The sequence below is a fragment of the Molothrus ater genome, chromosome 23, assembly GCF_012460135.2.
Source record: "Molothrus ater isolate BHLD 08-10-18 breed brown headed cowbird chromosome 23, BPBGC_Mater_1.1, whole genome shotgun sequence".
Taxonomy (NCBI): Eukaryota; Metazoa; Chordata; class Aves; order Passeriformes; family Icteridae; genus Molothrus; species Molothrus ater.
Window position 1 is genome coordinate 4056764 of NC_050500.2, and position 14120 is coordinate 4070883.

Genomic DNA, 14120 nt, shown 5'->3' on the forward strand with positions numbered 1-14120 from the left:
TTGTTGGTGGGGTATTTTTTCAGTATCCAAAATGGCTGTGAGTAGATGTTGGAATTTGACAGGGTCTGCACTCACACACTCAGTGAACTCTGTTGTCATGGACTGCAGCAGCATTCAGGGTAGATCATAGGAAGCTGCACTGCAGGTGCAGCCTACTCTGAATGGGTATTTATTTCTGCAGAAGAGCTCCTCACACTGCTCTTCACTCCCAAAGGTGGTTAAGCACCAGTGTTTATCTTCTGTAAGTTGATCTTTGGTAAGTTGCACTTCTGGTTGCTTTATAGGGCCAGCTTTTTGACAGCTGTTTATCTCATTTATTAATCCACATATTGGGAAGGAAAACAACAAAAAAAAAGAAGTGAAGATGCTGTAACTGTGTTATAGTAAGTGCCAAGGGAGCATCTGTTGGGAGTCTCATTCTCAGCATGAAGAGCCCACTCACCTGTGTGCTCAGCCGTGTTGGTGGCTGGCTGGGTGTGAGACAGCAGCAAGTGGCAAGAGGTGGTGTTGCCTGGAATCAAAAGAAAAGCTTTCCAAACAATATAAAAAGTGCTAATATAAAGAGCAGATCTTTAATGAAAGCATTCAGGTGCAGAAAACATAGGTAAGAGCATATGCGGTATAGAATTTGTACAGTTTTTATAAGGTTAATTAATTAGTGTATCTAGGAGGTAAATCCAATAGTTTCACCCTTGGCCCTGCCCCTTGGAGTGTCTCCAGGAGGTTCTTTGCCCTGTATCTTGTTTTGACTCTCAAATGCTGGTGCAAAACAAGATGTCCTTGTTTTTTTTCTTGAAAATAAGACTAAATAGAATTTCAAGAGTATGACATAATGTATTAAAAAGGGTTAGCTATTGAACAGCTAAGAAAGTGCTAGAAGCTATAAAACTGTATATTAGAAACCTACAAAGCTACAAGTACATGAAAAAGCTACAAATCTTGAGGTATCAGTGGGAGAATTCCTGTGACAGCTCTCTCAAGGCAGGTGCCTCAACTGCCAGCAAGGCTGCTCTGTTCCATCTCACACCTGAGACTTTGTTTGGGCAGCAGGGTTGTTTGTAAAAAACTGCTGCCAGAAACTTCACCATTTGTGTGCTTATTGCTCCTGTTTTCAGCAAGAAAAGTGTGTCCTGGACCCTTGCTTCTATGTCATGTTGTAAAAAGAAAACTGCATTGTTGATGACCAAGTTTTATTGACTTAGAATTGCAGAGATCATTTTCAAGACTCAAAATGAGAGCATGAATTGGGCCTGAGCCTGCTGGAGACACCATTATTTGTTTAACTATTTATGCTAACAAAGGAGCAGCTAATGACATTTGTTTTCAAATGATGACTTCTGTGCTACCTTTTTTTGTTGTATGTCCTCACTTTTTTACAAGTTAAAACTTGGAGTTTTTACTAATAACAGATGAAGCAGGAATTGAGTGAAATGAGGGCAGGTTCTGCAGGGGCTGCTGTCAGCAGAGGCCAGTTGTCAGTGTTGGAGGAGAAGTTATTTACTTTTAAGGCTTTGTGTATGTGACAGCATTTGAGAAATTAGCAGGAAGCAGATTCTGGGAGTTTGGTAGCATTTGCAGGTTTTGCCTGGGATGACCAATGATCGTGATGGACTGGGGAAATGGGGTGGGAAAAGTAAACTGTGAGCTATCTCAGTATGTACTGGCTGCTGTTCTGCCAAAGTAAGTCTATAATGGCAAAAGTTCTGTGCTGCTTTTCATTCTGACAGCACCCTGTGTGTGGGTGTGTGTTCTGGAGTGCACAAACACCAGGAGTGTGCCCAGGCTGCTGATGGGCCCAGGCTGGCACAGCCCCCCCTGCTCAGGGAGTGCCTGCAGATGTGTCTGTAATACACAAATTGGGTGTTTCCTGCACGTGTGCTGTTGGAGTGTGCAGAGAAATGATTGCAGCATTTGCTCCTGGGTTTCAGCTTTAAAACCTTCCCAAATTGAGTGATTTTTTTGGGATTTATTTGGGTGACGTTACACCATGATCAGTAAAGAGGAAGAGGCAGGAGATTTTACTGGCTGACTCTTGTGAGATGAGACTTGGTATCCTTCTGCAGCAGAAATTAAAATACCTTTTAGGGGAAAAAAAACCCCAGTTGCTGTTGCCTTTAAGTAACAGTTTTCATCCCAAGGAAACCTGCTTAAGTAGAGGGATTTCAGCTACTCACCATGCCCCCCTACACAAATGTTTGCCTTCGTTTTGGTCCAACCATCCTCTGTAGCCTCCTGCAAAAGAGAGTTCTGCTCCCAGTCGAGGTGAACAAACTGCACAGCTGCCTGCAGTGTGACGCTCTCTGCCCTGCCCTTGGCAGGAGATGATCTGGATAAGATCACAAGGAGTGAGTGAGTCTTTCCCATCTCAAAGCACCTTCTGCCTACAGCAAAGCTTCTGTCCTCTCTGGGGCAGAACAAATGCACTTGTTACCCATAATAATGAGTAATAAAACCTGCCTTCATTCGCCTTTCATGTACAAATAAGCCCCCTTGCCCCACCATGTTCTCACAGTTTAATTAAATGCTGCTCTCCAGTTTTGAGGAGTTAAGTGTGTAGCATCTGAAGTAATTTCTCTGGTAAGTACAGCTGCATTTCATACCTGAATAAACAACATCTGCTGTGTTTTGTTGTTCTCTGCATACTCTTTCCTCTTTTGGCATTTTAGCAAGAAACCTTTTCCTACTCCTGTGCAGTGCATCTAGGGCTTGTAATTTTAATGTGGTTTTAATCTGTGCAGTGCAGCAGACATTGCATTGAGGTTCCTGGTTTCTTGCCTTTCTTAGTAAGATGGAGAATAGGGGAACATTTCAAAGGGTAGGAAAGTCCTGTTTGTTTGAGACCAGGACAATGTGTGAAAATGCCATACTGGGATATGCATCACTGTACCTGCAACAGAAGTTTTCAAAGTAATTTCTTTTTTCATTTACCTCTTGCAGGGGCTGAATGTGTTTGGAGCTCAGATGTGTGTATTGAATTGCAGACTGCATGCTCTGGGGTCTCGTTCTTATTGGGCCTTTCTGTCTTTTCTGTTTTGCTGCCTAAATGAGGTATCTGGAAAAAGGCAAGATCTCCCTTGTCTTAAATATCCCACAGGCCATTTCAGCTCTCAGAGCAACAGGTAACTCACCAGTCAGCCTTCTCTGGCTCTTGCACCCTGTCCTGTGAACTGATCTTCAGCATTTGGACTAATTCAGCATTTCCCTGGCTGGGCATTACGGAGTCACTCTGGTGGAGCAGCTTGGTGTTATGCTTTACCCATGGAGCCATCCTTTGCTGTGACCTTCTCTGAGTAGGGCTGGTTCATCTGCTGAGAGCCTGTCCAGGACTGGAGAGGACATGGGGAGAGGAGCTGCCACTTGCTGGGGCTGTTGCTTATTACATTGCTTCAGCACGTGGTGATGCACCCCTGTACACTGTCCAAGTGAGCAACATGGTGTGAGGGGCAGAAACTTTGGCTGGCTGGAGCAGTTTGGGAACCAGGATGTATCTCCCAAGAGCCAGGGTTCAAAGCTCATGTTTGAAATCATCTTCTCTTCCCTTTGTGTATGTCAGCATCACGGCTGTGATTTCAGACACCTCAGGTCATCTCTATTGCACGTGCTTTTCCTTTCCATCTGCTCTTCAGCTCTTGCAGAGGGAATAACTTTGTGCCTTAGAAATGCTTACCATCTGGAGAATGTTATTTGGGGAGGTGTTTGTTCAAGGCTTTGCCCCAGTGCAAAATTAGCTGTACAGTCAAAACCCAGTTTTGTGCATGGTTTCAGAGCTGCTGGCATAGGATGGTGCTTTTTGTTTGGAGACCTGCAAAAGTCAGGGTCTGTTTCCCATTCTGGGCATCACTTGAGCTGTTCTGACTCCAGCCCTCATTCAGCTCAGGGAGGCTCTCCCAGAAGTGATCCAAACCGGTGTGACAGAGCTTGTAGACTCCTGGAGAGGTTTGCAACCATCCAGCAGCACCTGGCCTGCTGCTGTCACTTCCATTGCCCTCGTTTCCTCTGTTGTTTAAAAAAATAATCTCACTGCAAATCTACCAAACTGGGTTGAAACATCTTCTCTAAGAACATTCTTTCTGCTGTTCAATTCTGTAAATCCCAGTAGTGTTCTTTTCCTTGCAGCAGTTTATTAATGCTTGTAACTGCAAATGCTACACTTTGGTTCTCTTCCCTGCCTCAGTTTAAGACTGGAAAAATGTTACCCAAAGAAGATTGCCTTATAGCATGAAGGCAGTGCTATATTGTTCACTTAAAATCTCTCCTAGCAGCACTTAGAGGATTTCTATTCTCAAGGGTCCTAATTTGTCCAAAATTCTTCCCTGGTCAACCTGTATTTTTTAACTGCAGTTGAAAATTTTGAGGGTTTATTACACTGAGTATTAATGAAGAGGAATACCAGTCCCTGCTGTTGTTGTAATTAAATCAAATGCCATTGAGTGAGGAACTCAAGAAGAGTTAAGAAAAGGCTTAAAGAACTTCTAAGACACAGGAAAGGCTGCAGTGCAGGGTATCCAAGAAAGAAATGGTTGAAGACAATTATTTTTAGGTTCTCTTGACAAAGCATTTCAGATAATGATTACCTTGATGCATACACTGGCACCTCCTGTTTATCATGGTTTGAGGAAGCAGCATGGTGTTCACAGTAACACCTCAGAACTTCCCAGTGACACTCTGGCCTGGTTCCATTTTTGGTACCATTTGGAGGTATTTCAGTTTATTTGTCTGTGCCTGCTGCAGAACCCATGATGAGCCAAGGAGAAGGAAGAACTGCCCTGGCATCCCAGGGCCAGCTCTGGAGAGAGGAGGAGAGACTGAGAGCTGCAGACTGCAAGTTTCCATATCTACCAGGCAGTGTGTTAATGGAATAAAGGACTCACAGTACCTACCTGCACTCCCACCTGCAGTGGGACACACACACTATTGCATTGAACAAAGAGACAATTGCAAAAAATTGTTAGATAATTTTAAAAAATATGATAGATAAATTAAAAAATATGGTTAGATAATTAAAAAAAATATGGTAGCTTAGTGAATTTGGGTGGTTATCATCTTGAGGCCTAAATGTGTAAATGCTATGGAATGCAGAGTTTGTTTTAAGCCATTACATCCTAAATAGCATCTTTCAGTAATGTACCTGTGGCAGATTTCAGTTTATGCCTTTAGGGAAATTCTGTACTGTTTTGTGTCTGTGTTTTTCAGCAGTAATTATTACACCTGCATGTAAATGATGTAAATCCCACCTGACCAAGGAAAGTGTTGCAAATGCAGTGTTTGACTCTACCCCATGTGACATCCTTGTCTCTAAATTGGGGGAACGTGGTTTTGAGGATGGACCAGTGGGTGGATGAAGAACTGGCTGGTTGGCCACATGCAGAGAGCTGTGGTCAGGGGTTTGTGGTCCAGGTGGAGGCCAGTGCTGAGTGGGGTCATAGTGGGGCTGATACTGTTCAACATCTTGGTCAGTGCCATGGCCAGGGGGATTGAGGGCGCCCTCAGTGAGTTTGCTGACACCCCTGAGCTGTGTGGGAGGGAAGGGGTGGATCCAGAGGGACCTGGGCAGGCTGGAGAGGTGGGGCTGTGTGAACCTCAGGAACAGAGTCACGGGCAAGGTCCTACACCTGGGTCTGGGCAGTCACACACACACAGACAGGCTGGGTGGAGAAGTGATTGAAAACAGCCTTGTGGAGAAAAACTTGGGTCATGGTTGATGAGAAACTCCCCCTGAGCTGGCACTGAGTGCTCCCAGCCCAGAAACCATTTGTGTCCTGGGCTGCATCCAAAGGAGCATGGCCAGCAGGGGAGGAGGGGATTCTCACCCTCTACTCTGCTCTTGTCAGACCTGCACACAGTTCTGGTGTCCCCAACAAGAGAAGGACATGGAACTGTTGGAGCAAGTCCAAAGAATGCTGTGAAGTTGATAAGAGAGGACTGGAGCACCTCTCCTACAAAGACAGGCTGAGAAAATTGGGGCTGCTCAGCCTGGAGAAGAAAAGGTTGTGTGGAGACCTCACAGCACCTTCCAGTGTGTGGAGGATGCCACAGGGAACCTGAAAAGGGACTTTTCACCCAGAACTGTAGTGATAGGGTGAGGAGTACCTGATACAAATTGAAAGAGGGGGGTTGTCACTATAGGACACGAAAGAACTCAAGCACCCATTGCTGTTTTCAAGGTCAAGGAAAAAAGGAAAGTTTATTTTCTGACTCTAACATTTATAGTTTTCTAAAAGTGACAGCGGATTGGAGGGTGACAGTGCCACCTCTCCAATGACACTGGTCAAACTAACAGTCTATCAACTCTCTCTTCTTCTATAAAGGAATGCAAAACAATGAGTTATTTACAGAAAGGGTGTGAGAAAGTTCACTACAAGAATGTCAACATCAGAAGGTTTAGAAAATCTTAAAAAACTAGGGTGACAGGGGATTTTAGTTGAGATATTAAGAATTTTTTTTTTCCCTGTGAGGATTATGAGACACTGCAATAAGTTACCCAGAGAAGCTGTGGCTGCCCCATCCCTGGAAGTGTTCAAGGCCAGGTTGGATATGGCCTTGAGCACCCTGGGAGAGTGGAAGGTGTCCCTGCCCGTGGCAGGGGAGTTGGGGCTACAGGATTTTAAGGTCCCTTCCAACCCTTTACATTCTATGATTCTGTGATTCTCTGTTTCTGAACCAGGAGCTGTTTTAGTGCAAATGCTGAGTGCTGCAGTAATTAACTTCTGTTGGCATGTGTGTTCCAGGCAAACAGATGCAATAGTTGTGCACCAGTGCAGATATTGCATGCTGTAGGTTGAAGTTTGCAGCAAAGCATGTCTTGCATTCTTCAGTGAAAGTGCTTTGTTAGTGTAGCCCTTGCATGTGAAGTGCTGAAGTAAGGAATAGCATGTCTCACTAAGAGCCACCAGCTTACTCAATGTGCATGTTCTCAGTGAGAGATCTGTAATAACAGGTTAATTTTACATTACAGTACTGAAGTGCAACAGAAAACACTTGGAAGTTGCACTGCAAATCATGCATTAATTGGTGGTACCTTAAACACAGCTAATCTAAGCTTTAAAAATTGTCCATTGCACAGAGGCACAACATCTTTTCTAGCACAGCACCAGGGCTTCTGGCTCTCCTGCTTCTAAATGCTGCACTACTAGAAATATTAATTAAAAATTCAAGGGAGAGGCTGCTTTTCTGCCCCAAGAAAATAAAACTATATATACTGGAGATGAGTAATTTGTCATTTGTCACTGTTTTGGCTTACTGTGTCAGCCCTCCTGTGTTTCCTGCAATGAAAAGGGGATCTGGCTGTACCCAGCATGAAGAACCCCAGTGAACTTAGAACTCTTAGAGAACAAACTTAGAGGCTTGTGCTGCCTTCTGTGCAGTGCTGGAGCCTCTTAATGGCAACAGGCTCTTTTAGACCCCAGCCTGTGTAGAGCCAAAATCTTCCCAAAGGAGATTTTTCTGTAAAGAACAATCTCAGCATGGCACTGTCCAGGCAAGAGCCGAGAGCCCCTGGTGCTGCTGCTGCCTTGTCCCTCCCTTAGCCTGGGACCAGGGCACTGCTTGGCACCTGCTGGGCTGCTCTGCTGGGCTTGGATTTCAGGAATATCCGTGCCTTCAGACCCTGAACACACCCACTGTGTGCATTTGCCTAGCAGAGCCCTCTGTCTTTCCTTCCATACATGATGTTCTCCAAAAGTGCAATTAGAATAATTAACAAAGGTCTAACCTGCAGACAGGTTAGTCTGATTTGACCCCTGTTGGCCACATTTCACAAATACTGAGGATGCATTTGAGTGCTAGAGCCTTTGAGTCAGCTAAAACAGAGGTAAATGCAGCCAGCTCCCTTTTCACTGTGCTTCTGACTAATAGTACATGCAGAAAAATGAATAAATAAAATGGTGAGATGGAGGTGTATTTATAGAGATCAATTTATAGCCTTCATTCTGTCCTTAATTAGCAGGCTGGTGCAAGAGCCAAAAGATGTGTGGGTGTAAGTCTGTGCACAGTAGCTACAAACTGTCACTGCTGCTGCTCAGCTCTCCTGATGTGTTTTTTTACTTTTATTTACTTGGGATTTGTTACATTCTTTCACTTGTAGCTGGTTGCCTTACACAGACTTGCATCTCTGACACTGTTTTTTGTACTAAACCTTTGTTACTTGTCCTTTCAAGTTTTTGCAGCATCACATGAGCACTTGAGCCTGTACAGGCTTAGCTAAATCACCTTTTCTATTATTTTTGCTGTAATCTGCTCCTTTTGCAGGGGACTTCCCCTTGCAGGAGCAGAGGGAAGACACGTGGAGGCAGGTGGCAAAGGGATCTCAGTGCAGAGGAATTGCTTGCAAGGGGAGGCAGAGCCAGCCCAAGCCCAGCTGGGCACCTTTGGGGCAGCACAGGAAAATGCCTTTGGATTTGGTCTGGCTCCTTTGCACTGCACACAGCCAGGCTCTCAGCCTGAGCAGAAGGATTCCTGCTGCCCCAGCTCCAGTGCAGAGCTCTGTTCCACTTGATGGGATTGAAATGATTCCCTTCTTTTCAACCTTTAATTGAATTTTTAATTCTTTCAGCTTTCAGTGATGGTTTAGTTCTTGTGCTGATGAGTTAGAGGAGGTAATTATGGCATGCATTTGGGAAAGCTGAGAACTGGCCACATCTGGGAGGAGTGACTTCCACACTGCAGGTTCATCTCCCTTGGCACACAGCATCCTGCACTGCTGGGACAGCACACAGCACGCTGCCAACAGCATGATAAACAGGGGCACAGCAGCTGGAGAACTTGAGAAACAAAATGCCTTTCTTCACACCCATACTGGTTCTTGTGCTTGTACATGAGCACTTCCTTATGTGAGGTTCTCTGTACACTCCAGGCTTCCTTTCCAAGCTGGACAGAGGGATCTTCCCCTGCCTGAGCACTGAGTGGAGAAAAGGAGCAGCACTGAACAAAGGTCACCCCTTTGCTGTGAGCAGCTGCAGGGTCAGGCAGGGACCAGCAGTCCAGGGAACCCCAAGGGATCAGGCTGACACCAGAATTAATCCCAGTACTGGGGAAAAGCAGTGGAACCAAGTGTGTCTCCCCAAAGGTTTTTGTCTGGGATCCCCAGTGGCCTGTTCTTGCACTTCCAGCTGTTTATGGTGTTGGGAAGGTGTTGCCTTCCTCTCGTGTCTCTGGGAGCTGCCTCTTCTGCACGGCGGTGATGAATCATTTTGATTGTTCTGTCTTCAAGAGATTTGTAGTAGAAGTGTTACAGAGCTCCTCTTTGTTTTTTCAGAGTGAAAGAATTGAAAAAGGCCAAGGAACTTGAAGATACGCAGCAGCATCCCGTAGCAATGTGACATTGCTTTTCAGACTGTTTTCATTTTCTGTTTTTAGCAGAGACATGCAACAACAACAAAAATACCCACTGCAGTTCTGGAAATACCAGCTGCAGGATTTTAACAGTAATGTTTTGGTCATTGCATTTGCACTTTCATGGACAACTTTTAATTTGTTCAGCAAGACATCTTGGAACTCAATCTTCTGTTGGATCGTGGGGAAAACAAGACACCAGGAGGAAATCGTGAGTTGCTTCATTCTCCGAGGAGGAAGGAAGAAGCGATTAATTAATTATCCTTTTCATATAGGGCTGTATTAAACAACATGTGGAACTGTACAAATATTATACCAAAAATATTGTTCAGAAAAGGTGGGAATGCACAAGCAACACAAGAATGCTGTTCCTGCACCTGTCAGTCATCTCCAAGAAACTGAAGCTTTGAGAGTCTCAGTGGAGGGGCTTAGATCAGTACATCTTTATTGGGTCCATGCATCCTCATTTCCTTCGCACTCCTGTCCTTTGTGTTTTATTTAAACCTCTACAGCACACTTAATGCAACTTTTTAAATCTGCAGGTTTTTAATACATCCCGTGGGAACTTACAGGAGGGGTTTGGTGGATGAGAGACACGGGTATTGCATGAGGAATGGAGAGAGCAGCTTAAGCAAGTTTTACACTTTTTTTTTTTTTGTATTTTTACTAGAACCTGCAAACATATCAACTGTCATGTACTTTCTCTCATATTCAGCACTTTATTTTCTAGCCTTACCTTCATGTACTATTGTTTTAATTAAGTTCTCAAATAATTTGTAAAACATGTAGCTTTTTCTCTTATGTACTTGTCAAACCTCTTGTCATTTTGCAGAGTCACGTACATATGTTGCCTGGACATTTTATGCCACCTAAAGATCAGTGGTGCTGCATTCTGGCCAGTAAATTTCTTATTTTGGCTACTTCATCAAAATCTGGGCAGTTTCTGTATATATAGAAGGTAGAAATGGAAAATGAGAAAAAAATATTTGAAAGGGAATATATTGATTAATTACTAAATATTTTATTCACAAAGGGTCAATAACTTGGCAAGATAAAATTATTATTTGTATAGTTTTGTCTGAATGAACGAGAAGAGTGTGGATGTATTGTTTGTACATATTGTATATATTAAAGAGATATGTGCATGAACTCAAGAAAAAGAAATGAACAAAGCAAAGCATTAGTGGCTATGGTCTGTAAAATGAAACAAAAACTTTATTTCACTATAAGAAACTTTATTTTAAATGTTCTTTAGAAGAACATTTTTGCTAAAGCATGACTAAATGGCAAAAAAGAGCTACTGTATTTAGACTTAGGAAAAAAAAGGCAGAGCAACATTACTTTAAAAAAAAAAAAAAGAAAAAAAGGATATGTTTACATTTGATTTTGGCTACCAGGAGTTTGGTTCAGTTGGGTTTAATTTATGTATTCCTTCCTTCTTTTTTTTTACCCCCGTCTTTTTTTTTTTTTCTTTTTTTTTTTTGCCAATGGTGCCAAGTAATGTGAATGCTAATATTGCTTAAGAAAATTAAGTTACTTTTGCAAAGCAGATAATCATAAGAGTACAAAAACCGTATCTAGCTTAACACCATACACTCACTCCAATAAAGAACACTTAGAATGAACATAAAATGAAAAAAAATAAATAAATAGTACGAAAGTAGAAAATATGTTTCACATTTTCATATCTCCTGCTGGAAGTCAGAAAATGTAATAAAAATTGCACAAAAAATTTTAAAAAATTAAGTAAAACTTAAAAAAAAAAAGATGCAAACTGATCCTGTAGGGGTGTCATGGTATATTGCTATTTCCACATAGTGAGGAGCCAAAGAAATTAGATTTTTTTTAAATTGAGCTACTAATTTAAAACTGTCACAGATTCTCAACAATGGGAACCAGTTCTGATCTTCATTACACAGGAATGTAAGGGAAGAAACTCCTGAAGTCCGTGTCATTACTTGTGGGTCACGTACATGTGTCTGAGATCAGAAACTGCTCCTGTCTGTTTGTCTCGCTCGTGGCAGTTTAAAATTTCTGAATGAACTTGTGTAAATTTGAGATTGTTAGTTTTGGAATAGTTGTTCTTGCTTGATCCCGGCCACCAACTGCAATGTTTAAACGCAAGGCTTGTTGTGAAGCCAAAAAATATTCACACATAGGAAGCTTTGAAACTGGTGTCTTTAAAAGAAGAGTAAAAACAAAGATTGTGGCAAAAAAACTGGGGTCAGTGCTCTTGGTGCCTTTTCTATAATTGTACCTGTTTTTAATTACTTCTTTTCACTGCCAGCATTGAATTACAGTAGATGTGCTATAGCTCATTATCAGAATTCTCTTGTACATTTCTGAACTGCTGCTTTATGACCTGATTCAATTTTAAAAAAAAAGGGAAAAAAGCAAAACAAATGGCCTGGCGCTCACACTGTGCCTGTGGGCAGCCTTGTGGCCTGATTTACTGTCTGCAATTGGAACCTTAACCATTAAATTTTCCTCTCATGCCAAAACAGAACAGGAGAAGCTGAAGAATCTCCTTTGGAATGAATTGGAAATGCTCTGTATTAGTACTGGAAGAACTCTTGACATTCGGAAACTGAAATATTGCACCCATTAACCAATACGTGACAATATAGAATTGATCTGTTCCTAACAAGAGTAGTGACCTCAGTGGAAATGTTTTAACTCCTCGTCTTTACAGAAAACCATTCAGTAATATACAGAGCTATTTCAAATTTACTCTTCCAGATCCATGGGCCTGGTGGTGTATCTACTAACCTAGATCCTGCTTCAGCCAAACGTTTAAGGCTGTGCTGGCTGTGGAGCGTGCAGGCAGTTCTGCAGCACAGCTCCAGGACTCCTGGCATGCTCGGAGCCAGCCCAGCTCCCAAGTGCTTTGTTGTGTCGGGCAGAAACCCTTCAGTGTGTGTCACTGGGCAGGGAGCAGCACTCCCCCGCAGTGAAGTGATTCCTTCGAACCCTCTTCTTGGTTGTGGAACTTAACATTTTCACCTAAGATATAAGTAAGTGCAGCTTTCTAGGAAAATTCAAATTCCCAAGTGCCAGGAGCCAGATCTTCTGTCTTCTGATAATAGAATCGCTCCTTTGTGAAACACATTCGACAGCAGTAATACTGTGTGAAAGAAATACAGAATATAACATGAACCCCCTCTCTGGTTGCACGCTTATGGCAGTTCCACACAATAGCTGGTGCCCAATGGGGGGTCCCCAAGACTTGCATGTAAAACTAGTATAGATGTCTTCTCTTTTGTAAGTTTTATTTTTGTAACTGTGCATGTAAAGCATCACTGAATCAATGGATCTGTTGAAGAACTCAGCTGCTGGAACCATGCAAAATGTTTTGAATTGCCCTTAAAATATGGAAAATGTTTTCTGAATGCTTTATATTCTTTCTGCTGTAAATTAAAAAAGAAAATTTCCCCATACAAAGTGTGTGCCTTCTTCTGAACACGTCTCTTCTTCTGAACACATCTCTTCCATCCTACTTTGAGAACAAAGTATTGCTGTAGTCACTCTAAGGAACCACAAAAAAAAAAAAAAAGTTTGTGCTCTACAGGACCTTGTAAGAATATTGCATCTGATTTCTTTGGGGTTATGATGTGACAGTCCAGAGCTTTCCTGTGAGCAGGTGCAGCCCCCAGAGCTTTGTTTGCGGTTCCTCTTTAGTGGGCAATCACTTCCAGGGTTTTTTGTGAGAAACCATATGAAGCTGGAATCAAAATGCTCAATCCTGCAATGGGCAGAAAGCAGAGTCAAACGGCAGAACTCAGGAGGGCTGCTGATGCAGAAACCTGAGAGGTCACATTTAATGATACAATTAACTGAGACACAATAACTATTGCACTAATCAAATATGTTACTTATGAACTTATATGTTACTTCTACTTCATGTTATTTATGAAATGGCCCTCGAGAGCAAAACTTGTACCAGGCCAGCAGGCAAAACCTGAAAGCAGCTTAAATTAATCTGGTCTATCAGGGACTGTGTTAGTACCATTATGAGTAAGCTCTTCCAAAACCCAGCTCCACAACTGAATTCGAGACTTCAATAAGAGAGTTTCTTCTTGACTGCAGAGAAAGTTTAATTATGTTTCTCTTTTAGAATAAATCAGCATTTAACTCTCCAAATTGCTCCCATTTTTCCATCTCACATGGCTGTTAATTGCTGGGTTATTTACCATCGAGGCAGGTTGACCCAGTCCTGAAGGAAGGCACCTCCTCCCTTATCCCAGGGGCGTGGCGGGAGAGAACTGGAAGACCAAACATGAGGGAAAAAAATGCCTGGGGTGAGATAAAGTTTAATGAGGGGGAAAAAAGAAAAGATAACTCAGAACACTTGGTGCAAAGGCCGGCAGTGCCTCCCTCCCAGCGGAGGCCGGTGTTCCCTGGCGGAGCAGCGCCGGGGCTCCTACGGGAGCGCTGCCAGCAGCACCGAGCCCCGGGTGTGACCGGGGCTGCTCCGGTCACCGACAGCACCGAGCCCCGGGTGTGACCGGGGCTGCTCCGGTCACCGACAGCACCGAGCCCCGGGTGTGACCGGGGCTGCTCCGGTCACCGACAGCACCGTGCGGCTCCGGGCCCGCCGGGACCCGGGCAGCGAGAGCGGGGATCCCGCCGGGCGGCCATGGAGCCGGGGCAGGGGACAAAGGACAGGGACAAGGACACCCCCGGCCCCCCTCGTGCGCTGCACGGACACGAGTGACAACAGCACGGAATGCACGTGGCTGTGGCTGTGTGTCCGAGTGGATGTGCCCATGTCTGTGTGTCCGTGCCCCTGT

At 43.6% G+C, this 14120-nt stretch overlaps 1 protein-coding gene across 8 annotated transcripts in view; it reads left to right on the forward strand.

Moving 5' to 3' along the window:
* CAMTA1 (calmodulin binding transcription activator 1) overlaps positions 1–12771 on the forward strand; it is a 249536-nt gene extending 236765 nt beyond the window's left edge. For all 8 annotated transcript variants that reach the window (XM_054517128.1, XM_036396502.2, XM_036396506.2 and 5 more), the window contains one exon: positions 9254–12771. In XM_054517128.1, the coding sequence (XP_054373103.1) occupies positions 9254–9286 (33 nt within the window). In that variant the 3' untranslated portion in view covers positions 9287–12771. The remainder of the gene's footprint in view (positions 1–9253) is intronic.
* Positions 12772–14120: the final 1349 nt, after the last annotated feature.